The sequence below is a fragment of the Mytilus edulis genome, chromosome 9 (assembly GCF_963676685.1).
Source record: "Mytilus edulis chromosome 9, xbMytEdul2.2, whole genome shotgun sequence".
Classification (NCBI taxonomy): domain Eukaryota; kingdom Metazoa; phylum Mollusca; class Bivalvia; order Mytilida; family Mytilidae; genus Mytilus; species Mytilus edulis.
This window is the reverse complement of record NC_092352.1, coordinates 60114919-60130851: the sequence shown is the minus strand read 5'-3', so window position 1 is coordinate 60130851 and position 15933 is coordinate 60114919. Positions and strand designations below refer to the sequence as shown.

General features: G+C 31.9%; 1 protein-coding gene across 2 annotated transcripts; it reads right to left on the bottom strand.

Annotated features, from left to right (window-relative positions):
- Positions 1 to 1925: 1925 nt before the first annotated feature.
- On the bottom strand, positions 1926 to 13975 carry LOC139488697 (integrator complex subunit 15-like). Of its 2 annotated transcripts, none has more exons than XM_071274510.1 (7): positions 13849 to 13975; positions 11227 to 11450; positions 10279 to 10488; positions 8977 to 9145; positions 5954 to 6403; positions 4935 to 4986; positions 1926 to 2264 (listed from the first exon to the last, which is right to left on the bottom strand). In XM_071274510.1, exons 2-7 carry the CDS (start codon positions 11425 to 11427, stop codon positions 2192 to 2194), a joined length of 1155 nt encoding a protein of 384 aa, XP_071130611.1. In that variant the 5' UTR covers positions 11428 to 11450; positions 13849 to 13975; the 3' UTR covers positions 1926 to 2191. The 2 variants fall into 2 exon arrangements, with proteins under 2 accessions (XP_071130611.1, XP_071130612.1); XM_071274511.1 differs by having other exon boundaries at positions 13907 to 13974.
- Between the last annotated feature and the right edge of the window lie 1958 nt (positions 13976 to 15933).

Genomic DNA, 15933 nt, shown 5'->3' with positions numbered 1-15933 from the left:
ATGAAAATGAGGTCAAGGGCAAATGATAATTGCCAGAGCAACATATTCTTCTTACAATCATTCCATACACCAAATAAAGTTGATCTATTGCTTATAGTATTAGACAAACAGACAAAACAACCAAAACTTAACATTGAGCAATGAACCATGAAAATGTGTTCAAGGTAAAATAAACATAGACTATTTTCATAGTATCGACTTTTGACTTCAGATTATATAATTAGCTCACCTGGCCCAAAAGGCCAAGTGAGCTTTTCTCATCACTTGTCCGTCATCGTCGTCGTTAACTTTTACAAAAATCTTCTCCTCTGAAACTATTGGGCCAAATTTAACCAAACTTGGCCACAATCATCATTTGGGTATCCAGTTTAAAAAATGTGACCTAGTCAACCAACCAAGATGGCCACCATGGCTAAAAATAGAACATAGGGGTAAAATGTAGATTTTGGCTTATAACTCTGAAACCAATGCATTTAGAGCAAATTTTACAGGGATAAAATTGTTTATCAGGTCAAGATCTATCTGCCCTGAAATTTTCAGATGAATCGGACAACTGGTTGTTGGGTTGCTGCCCCTGAATTGGTAATTTTAAGGAAATTTTGCCAATTTTAGTTATTTTCTTGAATATTATTATAGATAGAGGTAAGCTGTGAACAGCAATAATGTTCAGCAAAGTAAGATCAACAAATAAGTCTACATGACCAATATGGCCAGTTGACCCCTTAAGGAGTTATTGCCCTTTATAGTCATTTTTTACCAATTTTTCGTAAATTTTTGGAATCTTTTACAAAAATCTTGATTTGAAACTACTGGGTCAAATTTATCCACAATCATTATTAGGGTATCTAGTTTAAAAAATGTGTGTGGTGACCCAGCCAACCAATCAAGATGGCCACCATGGCTAAAAATAGAACATAGGGGTAAAATTTAGATTTTGGCTTATAACTGAAACCAAAGCATTTACAGCAAATCAAATCTGATGGGTCAAGTCAATATCTATCTGCTATGAAATTTTCAGATGAATTGGACAACTGTAAACAGCAATAATGTTCAGCAAAGTAAGATCTAATAATAAGTCAACATGACCACAATGGTCAGTTGACCCCTAAAGAAGTCATTGCCCTTTATAGTAAATTTTTAACAATTTTCATTAATTTGGTAAATTTGGTAAATTTTTACAAAATATTTTCCTCTGTATCTAAAGGACCAAGTCTATATAGATAGAGAAAATTATTAGTAGCAAAATGTTTAGTAAAAGTAAGATCTACAAACACACCACCATCACCAAAACAAAATTTTGTCATGAATCCATCTGTGTCCTTTGTTAATATGCACATAGACCAAGCTGAGCGACATCGGTTCTTAAGAGCCTCTAGTCTTTCAACAGGTTAATTTTTTGTAGTTGTACATCCTGGTACTTGGTAAGAGCAAAAAAAATAATAAAAACAAACACGTTATCTGTGAAATTTAAGGTGAAAGTTTATTTTTAAGATGATATTGTCCTGTAAAGAAAATGTTCAGCATTTAATTTTTTCCAGGTATTGTACTGATTGAAAGCTTGGATTTACTTCTTTAGCTTGCTCTTAACTGACTTGTAACCAGGATGTCCAACCACAGAAAAGGTGGTAATCCGTATACATTTTTGTTTATGGGCCATCTGAAGCACAACAAAATGTTGGAGCTTCTGGCTGCATTGAAGACCTATTTGTGGCCTTCAACTGCTCTTTGGTCAGGTTGTTGTCTCTTTGACACATTCCCCATTTCCAATCTCAATTTTACATTGTATTTTCTTTGTGTTGTATTTGACCGTTAAAACTTTTTTTTATAAAAGTGTCACACTGATAAGTTTTTTGTGGACCAAATGCTGGTCCGACAAACAAAATCTTAATCCTGATTTATTTGAATGAACTTACAGGGAACTCATATTCAATGTTATAGCATCTTTTATTTATTTACAAAATGTATTATGCACTTTTGAATATTGCCTGATATTTTCAGCTTACAAAGAAATTGTCTTTGCATATTTTGTCAATTGACTCACGAGACCTATAACCCAATCATGACAAGTCATCAATACTTGATTTTGAGGGACAAAATCAGTCTGATCATACACAAGCATTGTTATACTCTCAATTCCATTTGTTCGTCAAAAGATAAAAGCACCAAAAGTTTGAATATTTGTTTGTATTGTTCATGATGTGTCCATAGGTTGAAAATGTTGATTTCCTCTCTGTGAATGGTGGTTGTATATTATCTTGAGTAGTCTGTGAAAACAAAATTTCAAATCATTCATTTATAACATATTTAAACATGACTTATACAGTCAGAGCTCAGACATGAATACGTCTAAATCATGAGGTCTAAATTTGTAGGTTTCTAGATTTTTAAGACAAATTATGACTTCAACTAATGTAAAGCAAGAAATATTTGACCTGAATTAAAAAGTTGAAAATATTGACTCCTAACTAAAAGTCAATAAGTTACCAAAATTGGTCATCTTCAAGACCCAAGCACTTTTTAAAAGGTCAAGCATCAGCATGATTTTATGACAACATTGAATTAAAGAGAAATAATCATGAGAGCCTAAAAAAACAGAGATAATGTTTTACTTTACAATGCAAAAATTGTTAACCACACAAAATGAGAAAAATAATCTTGGTAGGAAGACATTTTCAATTAGATAATAAAATATAGATGAGGAGGAGCAATAGGGTTTCCGTTAACATGTTAACAACACTTCAATTTTGGCAAAAACAGTTAACAAAAAGTGCAAAAATGCTGATAACAGTTAACAAACAGGGTTGAAAACAGATAACAGTTAAAATTGATCTCAGTTAACAACACCTTGAAATAGGCCAAAACAGGTTAACATAAAAAGATATTGCCCCCCCCCCCCCCCCCCTCATAGATAGCTCAGTTACATGTGAAATCTTGAACAAGGTTTATGATGTCATAAGTGGTGGTGCACTTTGGCCACCAAAAAATTAAAGACTTTTCCTAAACATAAATAGACCTAAACAAGTCTGTAATTTTCTGACTTAATTAGGTCTGAAAATAAAAATAAATTTTTATATATAATAAATACATGTTTTGACTTCTGTAAGTCAAAACCAAAAACCAACTTGTTTATGTCTGAGCTCTGACTGTTTTATTTGTATAGATTGTATTATGATCATATTTGTTGCTTACTGTTCAAGTCATTTGCTCTTGTACTTTTAGTTGATAATGTATAGCAAAAATCGTCTGCAATACTAGATCATATGACAAGTACACTAGACAATGATAAACTATCATCAAGCAAGATACAAAATTAGTTGTATTCTATCTTTTTTCTTTGTGATAATCGGCAAAATTAAGTTCATGATCATGATCAATGTTTAAGGTGGTACATAACACTAAAGGGAGATAACTCTTTAAAATCAGCTGAACGTTTGAATCATGTTCTATTGTTGAAGAAATATTAAGCGTTTCAATGATCAAAATTTGTGTGTGTCAAACTATTCAATGAATTTTTCCAGTACAGTTTGGTTTAAGCTTTTTTAAATTTTCATGTCTTTGTCAAAGAGTAAATATTTTGTCAAAATTTTATGAAAATTGATTGAGCCAGATTAATTTTAGTCAAGGTGTTTGGTACCAACTTTAAAATATTACACATCAAATACAACAATGTTTTAATATATAGGTGAAATATACCCTCCCTTGTACCAGATGAACAAACAAAATCAGATTTTCAATGTGCTAGCTTACAAATTTATATATAACACTTCCTGGACACATTATTATTTAATTCCTAGCCAGGTGTTTGCTCTATCCTTCTTAGGGACGACATCAAAAGTTCAATGAAGGATAAAAGACTTAATCCACATAGTTTTTTCACTGACCCCCACACCCCCCGTCTTAACTTAATTTGTGAAAAATTGATTGACCAATAGGGATATATGTAAAATCGATTTTAGATTAACAAAACTTGCAGCAATGTTGACCTCCCCACCCCCAAACTATTTGATTTCAGTTTTTTATCCTACATCTATCGTTTGATGTCGTCCCTTATATGTCAAAGAAATGCAAAAATTGATTTTTAAATCTTTGGTTTGATTGGCAGGGATAGAAATGGGCAAAATAAATGAGTTCTAACATTTTTTCTTTATACTTTGTCTGAAGGATTAGACCAATTATTTTGACCATGATATTGCAAAAATATTTTAATGTCTCAATCCTTTCTGACAGAATTACCTTGGGACTTTCATGAAATTCACTTCTGATAAAAATTTAGTATTAAAATTTAAACTGAATAAAAATTATTTCCCTTGTTGAGATGTTTTATTTCCACTGGTATAAAAAGTCAGAAGTAAATAAAATACCACATTTTTTTTTCAAACCATCATTGAATATTATGAAACTTGGAAATAAACTTTTTTTAATGAAGGATCAAAACAGTATCTACAACAAAATTGTGACTCTCCCCATCAAACCGTCTCCTTATAACATGTATAAACAATTCACCTTGGCCAATATATATTTCTCCTGTTTAGTGATATTTTCTTTTATCACCTTTATTTTTCTTAAATTAAATGAGATTAAGAGTGACAGTTATTAAGACACTAATATGGTGCAGACATGCACAAAAAACAAGATTTCTACTGAGGCCAAATAAAAAAATATGTGTGTTTCCTATCTACCTACCCTATATTTTAAGCTTAGAAATAGTCTACCTTAAAGTTTTTTGGTCATTTTTCAATAAGCACTGTTAAAGTCAGAATTTCTCTCCCATTGACTCATTGTGAAAAAATTGTAAAATTAAAAAAAATAACCCTACCTACCTAACCTATTTTTTCAAAGATGTTATAGGAAACACACATATTATTTTATTTGGCCTGACTGCCGTTTATTTATTTTTGTCTGTTTTAAACAATAAAACTATAATTTATAAATACCTATTTGGTGGAAGTATGCTGCATAATTCTTTCAAACCTTCTGTTCCTGTCACTGAAAAAAGACCAAAAAATATTAACTGAAATTCTGAGAGTATTTAAGAATTGAATGCTTCTTTTTGTAACTTCATTGGGGTGTAAAAGCGTTAACCGAGGTACATTTTGTATGAAATTCTAAAAATGTGCGCACAGTCAACACTTTTACAACCCTATGAAGTTACAAAAAGAAGCATTCAATACTTATAATTACATTTTTAGCTAGGATCATTAAAACACGATTTTTTTCAGTTTTTTATAGAATTTACTCTGTGTACTTTATTGTGAAACCTCGTGTCATCATGAATAATAAGTTTTATTGTGTAATGAAGTTGATTAAGGAATAAAGCAAGATTGCAGTGTAGCCAATCAGATTTATTACAATGAAACATACATCTAATGCAATTATATATAAATATAATGAACATAAGAAAACCGTGAGTAGTCCTCACCTTTTAGAGCAATTGAGTTATTTCCCCTTGTTAACTGGATTTTCAAAGGAAAAATTGCTATCCTTTTTGTGGATGTACAGCAGGTGGGTTTTGAGGGACTCCCAAACAGTGTCTGTTCATTTAAATGAAAACACTTTGCCAAAATGTGATATGTTATTTCCTGTGACTGAATGAAGATCATGGTTAGTTTTCACTATTTTAGCTTTTCTCGTTGTTGAGTTGTAAACCTTTTTGTAGGGAAGAGTTATACTTATTTTTTGATTGAGTTATTTTAAACGCTGTTACAACTAAACATGTAAACTTGATGGTATTGTGAAAATATGACACCTATCCACTGAATAAGTTCTAAAATATCTTATAAATTTGAGTTCATAACAATTTTTTAAGAATCCAGAAGAAGACTTGATACCATTATTATGATTCTTGACATGCAAAAGACATTATGCTATGACATGTGTGAAGGATATGTACAAATTTAAAAACAATACAAAAAGGTTAAATTAAACAAAATTACTTATCTTTTAATAAAATTACCTTGATCTATTTTTAAACTCTCTGTTACTATGGCAACCTGTAAAACTTGACCAATTCTTTCTATCAACATGTAAAAATTATCTTCACTTATTTTCCAGTTCTGACAACATTGTCTCACTGCAGTGGCAATGCTAATAAAGTCTTGTAAGTGAAACAAAATCTGATTGAGTTCCATGCTTTTGTAAGCTTGTAAATTTTGGAGAATACACAAATGAAGTTTTGAAAGTAAGGCAAATGTCTTTGTTGACGTTTCCATGTCAATTTTTTTGTCATGGTTACAAGCAGTCACTAAATGACCCAGAATGCACCAGCGGAATAGACCAAAAACTGGACAAGAGAAACTTGACTGGATTCTGACAAGTCTGACTGATTCAAAACACAAACAAGAATCTGATGAAATCCAATCTGTTATGGCATCTAATAGTCCTAATGGTGGAATGTTGTGATTATCTAAAAAATAGAAATATAATTTAACTGTACTCTGGCCTTTGTTCCTCTTGCATGTTTTTTTATTTTAGTTCATTTATATGTTTTGAAGTTTAGTATGCTGTCCAGGGGCGGATCCAGCCATTTTAAAAAGGGGGGTTCCTAAGCCAGGACAAAGGGGGGTTCCAACTACATGTTCCCATTCAAATGCATTGATCGTCCAAAAAAAAGGGGGGGTTCCAACCCCCGGAACCCCCCTCTGGATCCGCGCCTGCTGTCCATTTTAACTCAAGGCCAATTTTAGTCTGCCTCCAGGTACGGGGTTTTCTTGCTATGTTGAAGACACATTGGTGGCCTTCTGCTTCTTTGCTGGGTTTTTGTCTCTTTGAAACATTCCCCATTTCCATTCTAAATTTTAAACTGTATTTATTGTCCATTTGACTTCTATATATTTGCAGAAAAAAATTCTTAAAAATTCATTTTTATAAATCAATATTTTTTTCCTTGATGTATGTTAATATATGATATGTACGAACTCTGACTATTAATTTCATAATTTTGGATCAATAATTAAAAAAGTTTCCCATTAGGTTTCTATGTTAATTTTATTTTATGAAGTGTTGATTACTTGATGGAGTAAGTATAAGTAGTGTAACGGCCTTCCAAACAAAACAAAAACAACATACATGTGCTTTTAATGTTTGTTTATTTGTACCATGTGACTTTGCATATTTAAATGTTAAGATGACATCTACTGACCATCAATCAAACTTAGATTTCATGTCATGTGATTGTAATAATTGTTCTATCTATGATAAGAAACTGCAATTTCCATTTTCTGTTTTAAAAAATATTAGATATAGTATAAACTATATGTAGTAAAATAGTACTGTATAGGGAAAGGATATGAAAATGAATATTGTTTTATATTTTTACCTTCATATGTTATGTTAGTGGACATGAGTTATGACAGAATTTACCAACTATAAAAACATTTTTTTTTATTTTCCTAAATTGTTTGCTTCCAAGATGTGCATTTTGCACATTAATAAATAACTGAATGTATATTACTTAAATCTGTTTTTTAAGTATCCAGAGCGTCTTTGTATTGTTTTACAACTAACAATGCGAAAAGCATGAAAAGCTTGTGTATAGTAAGCTAACTTATATAATGATATAAAATCAATAATCAAAACTATAAAGTGATGATCATTTTCAGTGGTGTCCTTTAATATTCAAATTGGTATAGTCACATGATACAAATAAACAAACATTAAAAGCACATGTATGTTGTTTTTGTTGTGGTCTTGAAGGCCGTTACACTACTTGTACTTACTCCATCAGGTAATCAACACTTCAAAAAATAAAATTAACATAGGGACCTAATGGGAAACTTTTTTAATTATTGACCAAAAATTATGAAATTCATAGTCAGAGTTCGTATATACCATATATTAACATACATCAAGGAAAAAATTATTAATTTATAAAAATGAATTTTTAAGAATTTTTTTCTGCAAATATATAGAAGTCGAATGGACAATAATTAGTAAGCAAAATACTTCATATGTCAATCAATAAAAATTAGACTTAGTGGCATGTACATTGTACATTAGTCAAAATCTTACCACATTTAGTTTATCAATTATCCTTTTAAAAGTATAACATGAATAACCATATCCATATTTTTTCCTATCTGCTACAATTGTTTGATGTTTGATAATGTTAAACTAAATCATACTGCTAGATTCCTGCGAATCTCTACTGAATCCTGAAAATCTCTACTAAATTGTTTCAATCTTTTTTTATTCCAGGGTGTTTAATGGCTTAAAGTACAGTATGTTTTCTGCTCATTGTTGAAGGAGGTTACATACTTTGTAGAAGTCTACAGCCTTGTTCCTTTGGTCTTTAGTTGATAGTCGTCTAATGGCAATCAAACCACATCTCATACTTTTTTTAAATTTTTTATGTCAGGTTAGGTTTTTTATCAATTTGATCATAGTTAAAGATTGATTTTAATACATTTATAATAGTCATTAAAGGGCATTAATTACTTAATAAAACAGTCCATTGACAGTATTTGTAATGAGACTTACAAGTACTGTAAACCAACTAATTTTTTGCAAGTGATTCACTTTTGCTAGTTCAAAAATAACAAGAATATAAATTGTACAAAAAGTTTTAAACTAAGAACTTTGCTTATCTAAAAAAATCAAGTGAATTTGAAAATAGCTAAATGAAATGGCCACACATTGGTAGAAAGGGCAAATTACAAAATAAAGTATCCGTGAAAATTAAGTTGGTTTACAGTAATTGTTAATCTTGTATTGCTATTAATCATATTTCTGTTTTTTAAAGATTTTTTCTGAGTAAGTTTTCTAGTTCAAAGAAAGTGACTATTACTGACATAAAATTATATGCATTCCATGCATGCTGTATGCGTTCTGCTCATTGATGATGGCCATATGGTGACATATAGTTGCTAATTTTTATGTAATGTGGTCTCTGGTATAGAGTTGTCACATTGGCAATCATATCACACCTTCTTAATTTCATGTGGAGACACTTATCTAAAGGTTCACTGGAATATAACTTACCATTAAAGTAAAATATGGTGACGGCTGCTGATATAAAATTACATGTAAATAATGGAGATACTTTTGGTAGACTATGGAAAGCTTCACTGACACTGGGGTACAACATACAATATTCTTCTACCAAACTATGAGCAAGTTTGCATACTCCATCACTATGGCAACCTTGCTCCTTATGAAAAAAAAAGTATATTATGTAGCAACGTGTATCATATTATACCCTACAATTAATTATTTTATAGTGGATTCATTTAACTAATTAAGGAAAACATGCATGTTCGTGGATATCTAATTTCATTGTTTTGCCAAAGTCTGCATACAAGCCTTTTTCACACAGCGGGTAAATTATCATGTTGTGATTTGTTTAATGCCGTCACGTGGTGACCCCCTATGAGACCGTAGGGGGTTAGTTAATTTCATAGAGGGTTCATGACGCGTTAATGGTGACGTCATCTATTAATGTTGTTGTGTTACATTGTTTTTTTCAACAAAACGCAGCAGAAAAAGTCCAGCATGCAATAAATTCGTAATACGGTTAAATACTGACCCCTACAGATCCATAGATTTTACTAACCCTCTATGGATCCGTAGGGGGTCAGTAGCAAACCATATAACTTATAATAGAAAACGTGTTGTTTGTTGAACATTTTAATAATTTCGTGGTTCGTCTGTACCCACGAAATCCACTAAAATTGGTATCCCACAAATAATACTGAATTCACAGTACTATGAACATTATAAACAATGATAGAAATAAGGCTAAAAGCTGTTGATTACAGAACTATTGCAATATTTGTCAAACACATACATGTTATCAGCTTCTGGTAAGGATTTATCTTGCAATCCTTAGGGTTTGGTAAAGGGACCAAATCCCAACAAGAATTCTTTCAAAATTGTGCAGAATTTCCCAAATATCAATTTCTCCCTTTCACATTTCATGCATTTTGAGTCACCAATTATTCACCAATGAAAATGGTTTGTACTTACATGACCAATACAGGATCTTCTGACCCCTCTGCGCACCTGAGATCAATTTCAGATTTAAAAAGAGTTTGTGTTGCTCAGTCTTATTTTCTATGTTGTGTTTTGTAGACTGTTGTTTGCCTTTTTATTATTTTTAGCCAAAGTATTGTCAGTTCGTTTCAAAACAGGAGGTTTTTTTAATCTTTGCTAATAATAGGTTGATTGATTGGTATTTACATAACATTTAATAGCAAATGTTTCATGGATTTTGAGGATGATTGGTGATAAAGATGTTATATACTTTTAGTAATGTCACTCTTCTATTAATACATTGTAAATTACCTGCATCCAGAGGGCAGCACAGTCAAGGACAGCTCCACATCTGACAGACAGAGCTAATGATACTAATTTTGTCAGTAAACTTGTCTTGACTGGTTCATGTTTACCACCAAATATAACATTAAATAATTTATATCTGGATCCTTGGGAGATTTCATCAATCGCTGTAGATAACATCTCTAACATATGTAATTCTTGTATGGCATTTAATCTCTGAAATATACGTACATAATATATACACGATAAAACTTTTGAAGTAAACTAAATGTGATTATCATGATTATCAGAAACTCATGAATATCTCTTCATAATATTTCTATTAAAAAGCTTTTCAAGTTTTCCTGAATGGAATTTCATTTTTGTTTTGTTTTACATGTACATGTTCATTTGTTCTATAAATTGTATACCTTTGAATGTGTTAATGTTATATATTGAAGCATGTTTGAGGTCAGGCCTCAGGAATATATACAAAACCATCAAAGAGGATTACAGACAAGTAGAAAAATTTCTTTCCTGGAAGTGTTTATCTTTATCATTTATGGATAGTTTTCTCAATAACATTCAGACATTAATACCACATTCCCCATATGATTTGCAATTTTAAAACATAACACAATTCTTAAGACATTCAAAATCCGTACAATGACCTACAGTTGTTAATTTCTGTGTCATTTGGTCTCTTATGGAGAGTTGTCTCATTGGCAATCATACCACATCTTCTTTTTTTTATAACAGTTAATTATGTTTCAAAGCTTCAAAGCCTCCACCCCCTCCCCTCCTTTTAGTCGCCTCTGGGTTAAGATGACTCTTCTAATAAATCTAAAAAACATTTTTTTTGCAATAGAATAAAATTTACATGAATCAATATCATAACATGCATAATAAACAATTGCATCTTTGCCAATGTCAGATGAACAGCGAGAAGGAGCTAAAGATATGTGTACAGCTTACTCTATGGCCTCTTTGGTTCTGAGATGTAAATAAAATATAATCTCTAGCAACGTCCTGTGCCAAATTTTCTGGTGTCCCTGATAACCCAGGTAAAGATCCATGGTCATCTGATGAGAAACAGGAAACTAGATAGTTGATAGCCTGCTTAGAGCATTCTGGGAAGTCAAGAGGTCTTAACTTCTGTAAAATTTTGGTTGTCATCTTCTGCTGTTACATTCCTTTATCTGAAAAAGAATACATAAAATTGAGAATGGAAATGGGAAATATGTCAAAGAGACAACAACCCGACCAAAGAGCAAACAACAGCCGAAGGCCACCAATGGGTCTTCGATATTCATAGTTCTGCTAAACATGAATCTATAAAAGAACTTCTCCGACTTCCATTTACCCCTAATACATGTAATATCAGTAACTTTAATTTGTATCTTCAACTCATTAATTGCCATTACAAGTCGAAGACCAAAACTTGAATTTGATCAATCATCATGATCATAGCTTATCTTAAATATTGATTGTATGTTTTGATGGAACTGAAATGGAACACATTGTCATCATGGTCATCATGGTAAAGCTATCAACTTTCATTCCAAACGTCAAACTTGTCAAAGTGGGGGATCAATCTGATTTAAATACAAAGATCTAACAATATTCCATTCTGTTTTTATGACTATTGTTGATCAACTCAAGGAGATTGATTTTCTCCCTTAAGAGCCGGTACGGCGAAAGAGAGAAAAGCAAACAAGTTGAGATGACAAATTATAATCTGCTTATTGCTATTTTAATTTTTATCTAAGACGACATTGTTAATTTCATGACAAGTCACAAGTGGTACATGTGTCCTTAGTTTCTAGCAATAATTTTTCATATCAATAGACTTTGCTGAGAAAGAAAACTAAAAATGTATGATCTATCAGTCAGCAAGATCAGAGGAAAATTTCGTTAAATAGCAATAATTGTAATTATGAGCTAATGACATTCCTGCATATGATTTTTTAAGGTGTGTTTTATTCATTACAACAAAACCAGATCAACTTGATCTAGAGGGTCCTGCAAAGTCTGTATTACAGAAGGTAAAACATAGCATTGTCAGATCCTTTTAAACAAAGCATGAACACATGTACAGGTCACATGGTCTGCATTGGTGTGAAAACAAGTGCACAGTAAATTTAGTGGATACATTGAACATGGCGGCCACTGTGATTTCCGTGGTCACCATATTAGATGTACACACTAAATTTTAAATTTTTTTTATAAACTTATGTGCCTTCTATAAATCATTTATGAGTTATAAAATACATCGATAATATACTATTATTTAATAATCAATGTTTAAAAGTCACCAATTTTTGCTAATAATAAAATTTAAAGTGTTATTCAGTCATTACAAGTGTTATCTTCGGATAATAACAGTGTTATTCGGTCATTCGAGGTACCGAAATTGTTCCCATTCAGCTAATTTATCAATGTCTTCTTGTAATATTTTTCGCTGTCTTTTGATGTTATTGTCAGGTAGGCGATGGTATCATCTGCAAACAGGTGAACTGTAGCATTTAAATCTTCTTGAAGGTCGTTGATGTAATATAGAAAGAGGCTTGGCCCAAGGACTGAGCCCTGTGGTACTCCTGAGTCAACAGGGACTGATGTTGAATACACCTTATTGCTATTTGTCCGCCATTACTGGATATCAAACAGGTTCCCGTAAAATTATGACGTCATAAAACAAAATAGCTGACGCCACAATGAAAAAGTGATTGTTGTATGCGTCAAAAGTTCAAGCGGCTGGGTCAGCCGGGGATTAGCGATAAGGTGTATTGCATCCTTCTAATACGTCAGTTGTGTTCTTCCACCTATATACCTTATCGCTAATCCCGGCTGACCCGGCCGCTTGAACTTTTGACGTCAACAACAATCACTTTTCCATTGTGGCGTCAGATATTTTGTTTTATGACGTCAACATTTTACGAGAACCTGTGTGATATCCAGCAATGGCGGACAAATAGCGATAAGGTGTATTTTTTGGATAGAAACAAGTGCCTGTGTATGGGTTAGGGTAATGTTTGGGGTTTCCCATAAATGTATGCCTACATTTAGGTTGGTTTTATTTTACAAGTGATATAGTTGGTATAATAATAATTTTAATCATAAAACTTTAAATAAAAATAATTACATTAGATGTATGTTTCATTATAATACGTTATTCTGATTGGCCAACTGCACATCTCGTGCTATTCCTGAAACAATTGTATTAGACAATAACATGTATCATTCATGATGACACGAGGTCCCACAATAAAGTGCACAGGTAAATTAAATGAAAACTTGATAAAAATCGTGTTTTCGTGATTCTAGCTAAAAAAATGTAATTATAAGTATTGAATGCTTCTTTTTGTAACTTTATAGGGTTGTAAAAGCGTTGACCGTGCGCACATTTTTAGTATGAAGCGCTTCCGCGCTTCATACAAAATGTACTTCGGTCAACGCTTTTACACCCCAATAAATTTACAAAAAGCAGCATTCAATTCTTAAATAAAAAAGAGCTAGATTGGGTAAGATTGCCGATGCTAACAGCGTTGCACTTAAATATGAAAATTAAATTCAAAGGGACACTTCCCCCAAACATACTCATCGATGTCAGTCTTGTAATACTGTGTCCTTTTTGTTAAAAACTATAATTTTCTACCGGCTAAATTTTTTCCAACACAATTAAACCGGTCCCGTGAATGAATGCTCACATGGACCGTGAACCAGTTTTCTCGATCCGACTAATCACCAAAATTCAAATATCACAAATAGAATACCATAACGATCTTGTCGTATATATATATTCATGCAGTATATTGTATGTAAACTCTTTCAATCCTGTGGGATAAGACTAAAAAACGTGTGTGTTTGGAGAGGAGGCATACTTCTAAAAGTAACCAGATGCTCTGCAGGGCGTAGCTTTATACGACCGCAGAGGTTGAACCCTGAACGGTTGGGGCAAGTATGGACACAACATTCAAGCTGGATTCAGCTCTAAATTTGGATTGTGATTAAATAGTTGACACAGCATAGGTTTCTGACACAGAATGAATGTGTTCTAATGAACTTAAAATTTTTGTTTTCTCTTAGAGCAATTCACTATGCTGTTGAATATTAATCCTCTCAAAAAAATGTTTGAAGAAATTTTCTTTTTTATTTATGAAATTTCAAATGAGAAAAATTGAACCCAATTTTTTTAATCACATCCCCCTTTCCCTTATTCCAAAACTAATCTCAATTAAAATTTCTAATGGAGTTTGCAACAATATTATAACTACTCATTTAAATACATCATAAAATATTAAGATGTAAAAAAAACTGCTTGTTATCACTGAATGGTAAAGATTATTTTAATTTATCAGTTGGTAGTAAAAAGTGAATATACATTGTCTATTGTATATAACAAAGATTTAAGTTGATTCTGGACAAAGAAAGATAACTCCAATTAAAAAAAAATCTTGCTATTGCACAATATTTTGCAATTAGATATTTCTTGCTTACTATTCTGGACAAAGAAAGATAACTCTAATTAAAAAAAAAATTGCTGTTTCACAATATTGTGCAATTAGATATTTCTTGCCATTGCGCAATACTGTGCAATTGAAAAGACTTGCTATTGCACAATACTTAATATAATAATTTTAGATCCTGATTTGGACCAACTTGAAAACTGGGTCCATAATAAAGAATCTAAGTACATTTTTGGATTCAGCATATCAAAGAACCCCAAGATTTCAATTTTTGTTAAAATCAGACTAAGTTTAATTTTGGACCCTTTGGACTTTAGTGTAGACCAATTTGAAAACAGGACCAAAAATGAAGAATCTACATACACAGTTAGATTTGGTATATCAAAGAACCCCATTTATTCAATTTTTGATGAAATCAAACAAAGTTTAATTTTGGACCCCGATTTGGACCAACTTGAAAACTGGGCCAATAATCAAGAATCTAAGTAGATTTTTAGATTCAGCATATCAAAGAACCTAACTGATTCATTTTTTGTCAAAATCAAACTAAGTTTACTTTTGGACCCTTTGGACCTTAATGTAGACCAATTTGAAAATGGGACCAAAAGTTAAGAATCTACATACACAGTCATGACAGTTAGATTCGGCATATGAAAGAACCCCAATTATTCAATTTTGATGAAATCAAACAAAGTTTAATTTTGGACCCTTTGGGCCCCTTATTCTGTTGGGACCAAAACTCCCAAAAACAATACCAACCTTCCTTTTATGGTCATAAACCTTGTGTTTAAATTTCATAGATTTCTATTTACTTATACTAACGTTATGGTGCGAAAACCAAGAAAAATGCTTATTTGGGTCCCTTTTTGGCCCCTAATTCCTAAACTGTTGGGACCTAATCTCCCAAAATCAATACCAACCTTCCTTTTGTAGTCATTAACATTGTGTTTAAATTTCATTGATTTCTATTTACTTAAACTAAAGTTATTGTGCGAAAACCAAGAATAATGCTTATTTGGGCCCTTTTTTGGCCCCTAATTCCTAAACTGTTGAAACCAAAACTCCCAAAAATCAATCCCAACCGTTCTTTTGTGGTCATAAACCTTGTGTCAAAATTTCATAGATTTCTATTAACTTAAACTAAAGTTATAGTGCGAAAACCAAGAAAATGCTTATTTGGGCCCTTTTTGGCCCCTAATTCCTAAAATGTTGGGAC

Bases quoted from the DNA above. Each gene is read 5' to 3' on its own strand.
- LOC139488697 (XM_071274510.1), bottom strand. From the start codon at position 11,427: ATGACAACCAAAATTTTACAGAAGTTAAGACCTCTTGACTTCCCAGAA. The intron at 9,146-10,278 runs GTAATTTACAAT...TTTTTTCATAAG, and splicing joins GTGCTGCCCTCTGGATGCAG to GAGCAAGGTTGCCATAGTGA. The intron at 4,987-5,953 runs GTAATTTTATTA...GTCTTTTTTCAG, and splicing joins GAGTTTAAAAATAGATCAAG to TGACAGGAACAGAAGGTTTG.